General features: G+C 38.2%; 1 protein-coding gene across 1 annotated transcript in view; it reads left to right on the top strand.

Annotated features, from left to right (window-relative positions):
• The window catches only part of Numb (numb homolog (Drosophila)), a 137361-nt gene that overhangs the window by 84059 nt on the left and 43010 nt on the right, over window positions 1–10292 (top strand). Inside the window, exon 5 of the mRNA XM_013013562.1 lies at window positions 2734–2766. Coding sequence (XP_012869016.1) covers window positions 2734–2766 — 33 coding nt within the window. The remainder of the gene's footprint in view (window positions 1–2733; window positions 2767–10292) is intronic.

Raw genomic sequence — 10292 nt, forward strand, 5'->3', positions numbered from 1 at the left:
TTTTTAAAAGAACATTAATATTCTCTAATAACTGTCTTTTAATGCATTTTTCACATCAACTTTTATCATTAACATCTGAGGCCCTTTAGAAGAGGGAAAACACCATGTTTAACAAGAACATTTCTAAGAACTACACTAAATATTAACAATCTTCCGTCTCTTCTCTATCCTCTGTGAATGGTCAATTTTTTTAACTTGGGCTGCATCCCATTCTTGAAAGCTGTTATTTACTTATAGTCTAACAAAACTAGTCCTAACAAACTTGGCAGCAGAAATAATTTCACGCTTGCTTTGATACCCAGGTTACTTTATTATTTTTTACCTCCAATTTGAAATATTTTGTGGAAATATTGATGCTATTTGTAACTTTAAAAACTCAGTATTTGAAGGCATTGAATAAGTTCATAAATTGTCACATTCCAGTAGAGTTGTCTTTTTTCTAAATATTTTTCTAACAATCAAAAGTGGTGATTGGCTGGGCACCAATAGCTCACATCTATAATTCTAGCTACTCAGGAGGCTGAGATCTGAGGATCACTGTTCAAAGCCAGCCCGGGTAGGAAAGTCCATGAGACTCTTATCTCCAGTTCACCACCACCAGAAAAAGGAAAGTGGTGCTGTAGCTCAAGTGGTAGAATGCTCTCCTTAAGCTGAAGATCTGAGGGATAGCGCCCAGGCCCAGGGTTCAAGCCCCATGACCAACAACAAAAAAAAGTGATAATATGAATAGTAAAGGCTCAAAAGTATAATTCAGCCTTAGTTAGAAAATATAGTTAAAGTAGGTTGGGTGAGTTAGAACCAAACTGCTTTTCAAATGTTCTTTAGTTTGTGACAAATTTTTGTAACCAGTACTTAAAATTGATGGTGGAGCCATAGATCACTGTGCCTCTTACCATGTGGGTTCAGGATTGTATACTTAAAAATATCAATGCAGATATCTTTATTTTAAAACAATGTCATTTTAAAAGAAAACAAAACCTTTTTCCTTAAATCTTGCTTGTAGTCCCAGATGTGATTTGGTTCTCAGATATATTTGCTGAGCTCCAAGGTAAAAATTAACCTTGTGATCCTTATAAACAATGTATTCTGTATCTAGAATAGAATGTATCTGTTATTTCTCAACGTATTGTGGAGACACATCTAGATTTTAATGCATAAATAAATGGAAAATCATTAATGAAGCTTCTCTTCTGTAGAATGGGAGCCTCTCTAGATCACATCATTGGCTGAGTAAGAAAATGTATGACAAAGACATTCGATGCATAGTCCTAATTTTATTTTACATGTTGCAGTTTTTATTTTGTTTTCAGTAGTTCTGGGTATCAAAACAGGGCCTTACATAGATTAAGGAATCACTATACCATTGAATTACATACCCAGGCTTGTTGCAGTGTTTATGTGATTATTTGATTTTAACTAATGATTTTTATATCATTGACAGTATATTGATCACTTATTTTTTGTTTGTTTTTCATTGGGGGGGTGTTTGTTTTTTAATTGAACTCAAGCATTTTACTACTTGAGTCACACCTCTGGTCCATTTTTGGCACGGTTCTTTTCTTTTTTGGTGGGGGGGGTCCGGTCGTGGGGCCTAAACTCTGGGCCTGGGCGCTATCCCTCAACTCTTCAGCTCAAGGCTAGCGCTCTACCACTTGAGCCACAACGCCACTTCCGGCTTTTTTCTTTTTTTGCTTATGTGGTGCTGAGGAATCGAACCCAGGGCCTCATGCATGCAAGGCAAGCGCTCTACCACTGAGCCACCTTCCCAGCCCTGGCACAGTTATTTTCATGATATGGTTTTGTTTCATGCCCAAGCTAGCCCGGGTTACAGTCCTCTTAATTGTGCTTCCCCCTGTTGCTGGAGATGACACCCAGCCATTGGTTGAGATGGAGTCTCACGAATTTTTCTGCTAGGATTACATTCTTTTTTTTTCCTTTTTTTTCTTTTTCTTTTTACCAGTCATAGGGCCTGAACTCTGGGCTTGGGCACTGTCCCTCAGCTCTTCAGCTCAAGGCTAGCACTCTACCACTTGAGCCAGAGCACCACTTCTGGCTTTTTCTGCTTAGGTGGTGCTAAAGAATCAAACCCAGGACCTCATACATGCAAGGCAAGCACCCTACCACTGAGCCACTTTCCCAGCCCTAGGATTACATTTTTGAGCCATCACACCCAGTCCTTATTTTGTTATTCTTAAAAAACAGATCTCTGTGTTGTCATGGCTGGTGCTGAACTGCTGGGCTCAAGTGATCCTCCTGCATCAGCCTCCCTAGTAACTAAGACTAAAGGCACATGTTACCATAGCCAGCCATGACTCCTTTTAAATTGAAAAAATGCATAATATGAAACCAATCTTTAATAATCACTAGTATGAATTTAAAATGCAAAGTCATACCAAGCTGGTACGTTCCAGTCTTTTTCTGCTGCCAAATTGGGATAATCTCTGTTTGAAATTAGTAAATAGAGATTACTAAATTAAGTAATAGCTCTGCATGACTGCAGGCTTTGATTTCTTATCTTTCCACAGATTCTCAGGCCATGTAGTGTGTTTCCCCGCATTTTCATGCACCTTTCCATTTTCTCTGTCACTCTTGGTATGGATAACTCTTTAAAACTCTCACACCTTTCTCCTACTTTGCCCTCTCCCCTTCTTCTGTATGTGCTTGTTGGTGTAAAACCATAGGACATATAGCCCATACAATAATAGCATTCGACTTGTCCCCCTGTTCCTCCAGGAAAGGAAGTTCTTCAAAGGCTTCTTTGGAAAAGTAAGTTTGATACCACACCATGCTTGCTTTATAAGGAGTTACATCCCTAGTATAGCACTAACATATACATATATATATGCATACATATATATATATTTAAGTACAGATTTGACTGTAAAACAGGAAATAATTTGTAGAAATTTATGGATTAGTTACTGTCTATATTATTGCCTATTTATATTTTGAACTTAAACTTGATAATCCAATAAATGAAACAAACTTTAAAAAATGATCTCAGCACTTAGTATTAAGTAAATTTCACTTGATCTTGGAAAACTGTCATTTTGCTATAATTTATTTTAACAGCAGATCTTAGTATCCAGAACTGTCAAAGAAATGGGAAGAAATATTAAATTCAAAGAAAATTTAAGATACTGTACATTTTATATTCAATGCTATTACTTGTTTCAATCTAAGTTAAATCTCAGAGTAATAAGTGAAAGTACATAAACTTATCTTTGTTGATCCTGATAAAAATTTTTACCTGGGGGGCTGGGAAGGTGGCTCAGCGGTAGAGCGCTTGCCTTGCATGCATGAGGCCCTGGGTTCGATTCCTCAGCACCGCATAAGCAAAAAGAAAAAATCTGGAAGTGGTGCTGTGGCTCAAGTGGTAGAGTGCTAGCCTTGAGCTGAAGAGCTGAGGGACAGCGCCCAGGCCCAGAGTTCAGGCCCCACAACCGGACCCAAAAAAAAAATTTTTTTTTTACCTGGATACCAATCTAAGAAAATTTGTCTTAATAGTGTACTAAATATCTCTCGTACCTGTCTAGTTATTATGGTAGTGGCACAAAAATAAGTAAATACATTTCCTAACATTTTTGATCATTATTTAGTTGTGAGTAAGTGCTCTGAGGTAGCCAGATTGAGATAGAGAAAAAGATCGTCATGGACAATTGAGTGTAAGATACTAAGAGTTTGAGTATAAAACCCTGTCATGATTTCATTATTTTCTACTGGGTAGTTTTGTTATTTTGGAAATTCATTCTGAAGAATAAAATTTCAATTTCCTTCTCAATTAAATGCCTTAGCTTTAGCCCATTTCTACATTTTCTTATTCTAGTAGGTTAACATTTACACTAATTTAAACAAGTTTGAAACATTATAGATTTAATTGTTTAATTAAATTACCACCATTAATCTAAAATGAAAAGTCAAATAATCAACATATGTCACAGAATTTTTAAGTAGACATTTTGAGTCTAACTCAGACTAACAGTTTCTTAAAATACAGGATACAGTCGGGCACCAGTAGCTCATGCCTGTAATCCTAGCTACTCAGGAGTCTGAGATCTGAGGATCATGGTTCAAAGCCAGCCCAGGCAGGAAAGTCCGTGAGACCAGAAAACCGGAAGTGGCACTGTGGCTCAAGTGGTAGAGTACTAGCCTTAAGCTGAAGTGCTAAAGGACAGCGCCCAGGCCCAGAGTTCAAGCCCCATGACTGGGGGGAAAAAAAACTGTTCAAAAACCTGTTTATTGCTTAGGAAACACAATAATGCATTCCGTTTTTAAGAGATTATTATATTCAGTGTCAATAGTATAGTTGCAATACTAACCAAATACTTTACTAACAAGTAGTTACATGGTACTTAACATTTGAGAAGGATTTTATAATAGTAATGTACTTGAGAAGCTCCAAGAGCTAAGTAATCTGTCTTCTTATTTTATAAGGGAATAAATGTTCTTGGGTTACTCTATTAGAAGCCATTCACTTGCTATTGTATCTTGCTCTATAGCATGATGTACTTTGACCTACTTTCCAATTTGCTACTTAAAACAGCTCAGTAAATTAGATTGCAGTTTATAACACTGCATTTTATAAATGAATGACCAAAACCTCAACAAGGTCACCTAGCTACTACCAAATGGCAGTACCTCCACAGAAACCAAGTTTTCTGAAACTCAGTACAAAATTCTTTAACCTGTCTATTGCATGTTGATATTTTTTCATTCAAAAATATTATTAGCCAGGCACTAGTGGTTCATGCCTGTAATCCCAGCCACTCAGGAGGCAAGCTCTGAGGTTCATTGTTCAAAGCCAGTCAGAGCAGGAAAGTCTGTGAAACTCCTATCTCCAGTTAACCACCAAAAAGTTATATATGTTTGTGTATATACATAGTTGATCTCTGTTTTCCTCAAGCACACACTAATTATAATGAGTAGAAAAATATTTAATGCAGAGGACATTAGACAGCTCAAGAGCCTGAGTATGTCCACAAATATAAATTGTATGGCCTACTCACAATCTACATATTTGAATTAATTGTAAAAGTTATAAGTATTGTGGACTTTAGCATAAAAATTAGGGTATCTAAAGTATTAGATCTAGTAGACAGTCTGCTTTCTATGTTGCAGCAGTGGCTTAAGCTGAGTGGTAACTGTGCCTATTTGGCCTGTTCACCATCATCATGGCAACTCCTTGTTATCTCCCATGCTCAGCCTACTTCACTCCTTTTGTTTCCTGCCTTTAACCCTGTAGGCCCTGGAGTTTGTGAATTCCTCCTTGGGCTATTATGTACCTTCTAATTGTATAAAAGTCACTAGAAATATTATATCTGTTCCAGATCCGGTTAATGTATTGTGCTTATGTGTTTTTACCTAATTCTTGAGAGTAAAGCATTTTATAGTAGTTATGACCACTGTGAAATCAATGTATTCATGTACACTTTCTATTTTATTTTATTTTTTTACACTTTCTATTTTATATTTCCTTTTTTTCCCTAAGTGACAAATTGCTCTTTTTTTTTTTTTTTTTTTTGAGGGAAGGCTAGAGGCATGAATGGTTTAATGGCCCAGAATTTTTGTTGAGGGTGATAGATATGTTTGGATATAGATAATGGTGATGGTTCTACAACACTGGAAAAGTACTGAATGTCACTGAACTGTGGTTATAATAATAAATGTTATTAAGATTTCCCTATAAAGAATAAAAATCGCTGGGTGCCAGTGGCTCACGCCTGTAATCCAAGCTACTTAGGAGGCTGAGGTCTGAGGATTGCTGTTCAAAGCCAGTCCGGGCAAGAAAGTCTGTGAGACTCTTATCCTCAATTAAAAAAAAAACCACTCAAAAACTGGAAGTGGCGCTGTGGCTTAAGCAGTAGAAAGCTCTCCTTGAGCTGAAGAATGCAGGGACAGCGCCCAAGCCCAGAGTTCAAGCCCCATGACTGACCAAAACAAAAGAACAAAAATTCACCCCAGTTCAGGGGCTACTATTTCCAGGAAACTCTCAGATTGGCTAATTGCTCTTAATGCTTTTCTTCATTTTGGGTTTTCTTTTTAAAAAAATGTTTACCTTTTTTCCTTTTTAAATTCCCGTGTCGTTTATTTTATAAATTTACCTCCTATACTTTTATCTAATGGATCTTTTAGGATTTGGTTTATTTTTCCTTTTGGAATCCTAGAAGAGGGGAGTTTCAACAGGAAAGGACTACAGTAATGAGATTTCCACTTCTCTGGCTTCATTTCTTTCCTGTGACATGATCAACTGGTGTGTTAAAGGTCTTGTCACTGGGCTTTTCTAGATTTAAAAAATAGAATTAGGAAGTGGCGCTCTGGCTCAAGTGGTAGAGCACTCACCTTGAGCTGAAGAGCGCAGGGACAGTGCCCAAGCCCAGAGTTCTAGCCCCACGACTAACCAAAAAAAAAAAATTTTTTTTTCTTCTCTTGGGCTGGGAAGGTGGCTTAGTAGAGCGCTTGTCTTGCATACATGAGGCCCTGGGTTCGATTCCTCAGCACCACATACACAGAAAAAAGCCAGAAGTGGCGCTATGGCTCAAGTGGTAGAGCACTAGCCTTGAGCTGAAGAACTGAAGGACAGAGCCCAGGCCCAGAATTCAAGCTCCATGACTGACAAAAAAAAAAAAAAAAATTAAAAAAAATAGAATTATTGGCCTTCAGAGTTCCAGGTTTTTGTTTTTTTCATGGTATCCATGTCAACCCACTGGTCCTCAAGCCTCAAGGCACAGTTCATATCTCAAACATGCTAGAGACTGCTCTCCTTCTATAAAGATGAACAAGACAGTCTGTGTTCTTAGCCCATTCTGCCTTGCCTCCTCCATTTCCTCCAGTTGCTTATTCTATTCTTTTCAGCTTGCTTCCTTAACTTCACTGAGGAAATAAAAGCAATCAGGAGGACTGAAGAATGTAGCTCTGTGGTAGAGTACCTACTTGCCCCACATGTATGAAACTTTGAGTTCAATCCTCAATACAACTGAAATCAGCCTGGGTATCACCAAAACAAAACAGAGAAAAGCTTTCAATAGGCCAACCACCACATCTACTTACCTACTTGCATCTCATGCTTTCCTGTTCAAGTGATGAACTTAGCTAAAGCCAGCTTTACACTAGATTCTTTTTTTCCCCTAGTAACTGGGCTTAAACGTAGGTCCTTGAGCTGTCACTCAGCTTTCTTATAGCTGATGCTCTGCCACTTGAGCCATACCTCCACACCTGCTACTTTTTTAGTTTTTGTTTTTGTTTGTGGGGGAGAGGAAGGGAGGAACGTTGAGAACAGGGTCTTGCCATGTTGCCCAGATTGGCCTTAAAGCTGTAACTCCTGTCTCTGCTGCCCAACTGTTAGGATTACAGGCATGCACCGCCACATCCTGCATTCATCAGGTTATTATTTCAATTCTTATTCCAACAATGCAATCACCTCTCTCCTCCATGTCAGTTTTCTTTCTTTAGACAACCATCATAAAAGTAAACCATCTTTAAAACAATTTCTGCCTGGTGCCTTCAGATCTGCCATCCTTCTTTTATTGATCGTTTAGTCACTCTACCACTTTCAGTTCCATCCTTCCACTAAAGCTGTTCTTGTCTTTTTTGGGGGGGACAGGTGGTAGTCATGGGGCTTGAACTCTGGGCCTGGGTGCTGTCCCTTAGCTCTTCAGCTCAAGGCGAGCACTCTACCACTTGAGCCACATTGCCACTTCCGGTTTTCTGGTGGTTTATTGGATTTAAGAGTCTCACGGACTTTCCTGCCTGGGATGGCTTTGAACCACAATCCTCAGATCTCAGCCTCCTGAGTAGCTATGATTACAGGCATGAGCCACCGGCGCCTGGTTTCTTTTTTTTATATAATATTTTAATGAGCTTCTTGTGCTACTCAGACTGTCAGCTGCATTTATCATAGCCTATCCTCTGCTCCCCTTTGAAACACTATTTAGTGCAGGAACCATACTTTCCTGGCTTTTTCCTTTATCATTGCCTACTTCTCAGTCTATTCATTCTGCTTTTCATGCATCTTTTTCTTGGTGATGTCATCCAGAGTCCTGACTTAAAATACCATCTGTTTGCTGATGATTTTGAAATTTATTTCTGCAGATCTCCATGCTGGTATTTCTATTATAGAAGCAATATAGCATAAGAATCAAAGGCACAGATTTATTTAATCCTGGCCCAAGCACTTCCAAGCTTTGACTAATACCTATCTTGTGAATATTGTGAAATGAATAAGTATAACCAAGATGTACAAAATAGTCTCTTAGTAACTGATAGGTATCATTAGCATCATCATTAATCATATCCACTTTTATATCTAATAGGTACCTCATCTTCATAACTGGTCACAAGCCCTGGTCACAAGCCAAATTCCTGATTCTTTTCTCCTCTGGTCTTGCCCACTGTCTGTTCTATTTCTAGTCAAAAGTCCTAGATGACTTAACTCCCTTTTTTTCTCTATGCCTGACATCCAATTCCTGTCTGTTTCAGCCTTTAGGAACCTAGTCAGATCTAACAAATTCTACCATTACTCTCCTGGTCTAAGACAGCATCTCTTCTCACCAGAATTATTGAAGTGGCATCTGACTTCCCCTGATCCCATTGTTGTCCCCTACTATCTCAAGATACCAGCCTGTAGAGGTCTTAAGGCAAGAGTTTTGATTGTGTCTTTCCACTGTAGAGTGTTTCCATTAGCTTCTTGACCAAATTCCCTCTCTGCTTTTTCCTCTTAGCTTGTCTCGCTTTCCTTCTTACTTTCTGTATTTCAGCTATACTAGGCTCCTTGCTAATTCTTTCAACACACCAGCTATGTTTCCCCTGTAACCTCTGGAACACATAGCATCCAGGTACATGCATGGCTCACTTCCACATCACTCTCTCTCTGTTCAAAAGCCCCAGCTTCATGGGCACTAACTGACTACTCTTAAAATCCAAACACCACCCTTCTCCATCTTTACACACCTCCTTCCTAGCTTTATTTTTCTTTTATTACCATTTATCATTCTTTCATACATTTTACACCTTTTTATATATCTGTTTCTTACTAAAATGTAAGCTCTCTGAAGACATGAATCTGCCTGTTTTGTTCACTGCTGAAGCTTCAGTACCTAAAATAATATGTGGCCCTATAACTGCTTGTCCACATTATTTGGGTTTAGTGAATGAGTAAATGAAATGAATGGTAAATACACTGCTCTTAAGTTCACCTTGTAATGCGAGGAATCAGAATTAAGGAAATGATAACCAACTTGTGTAATAATAGTAGTTGTTACTGGAACAGACAGGAAGAACAGTGTGAAAGATTGTAGTGAAGGCTTCTAGAAGTCGCCTCTTATTTAAGAAAGTGCAGGAAATAGTGTCCTAGACTAAAATGTATAATTTAACAAAGCAGCCATCAGATATATAATGCTGCTTAAATCTGAAGTAGTGTTTCTGTCCTTTCACTGCGTTCTATCCAGAAATTTAAATACGTTATATAGACTTCAAGGTCTTTTTCCTCAAATTTAGAATAAAAACAAGGCCAGGCTGCCTGTGAAAGAAAAGTTTCATGTTTATTTATGACAAGGCACATTGTATCAAAGTTGCCTGGCTAATACATTGCTATTACTCTGTAATGACTGGGTTATTTCTGTGTGTAGGTGTGACAGACTGACCAGCGATTCTTTACACATTGGGTACCCTTGAAGATCTCTTTGGTTTGTAGCTGAAAGAACTTTGCACAGTAGAAATGCACATGATTGTTGCTCAGAAAGAGTGACTTGTTCTGTACTTTCTGCCCAAATTGGTCTGTTTGATGCTGTTGCTTCTAAAATTTGCATAACTCTGCCAACTTATGCTTCCCTGAATCCTAAAAGTATTTCTTTGCTTTGGCTTACATTAGAACATCTGCTTAACCTTTTTGCTTTTAGCTATTATATGCCCAGCAGACCTGTCTTGCCTCTAAATGTCATTTCTATTTATATTGATTAATTGCATGTTCTTAACTCATTAGTGATCTTAAGAATCATAGAATTTTAGATTTGGACAGCACCTAAGATATGAGTCACAGTTTAAAATAATAGGCTATAAATACATGTGTCAAAAAAGGAGGGGCAAAATTCAGAGATGCAATTTCAAATAGGTCTGATATTTTAATATAATGAATTTTCTAGAGATCATAATGATTTGTATGAGAACCCTTCAGACTATGGACCAGTATTTGTTTTTTGTTTTTTTGGGTCCGGTCGTGGGGCCTGAACTCTGGGCCTGGGCGCTGTCCCTCAGCTCTTCAGCTCAAGGCTAGCGCTCTACCACTTGAGCCACAGCAC

This window comes from Dipodomys ordii, unplaced genomic scaffold (assembly GCF_000151885.1).
Source record: "Dipodomys ordii isolate 6190 unplaced genomic scaffold, Dord_2.0 Scaffold2, whole genome shotgun sequence".
Taxonomy (NCBI): domain Eukaryota; kingdom Metazoa; phylum Chordata; class Mammalia; order Rodentia; family Heteromyidae; genus Dipodomys; species Dipodomys ordii.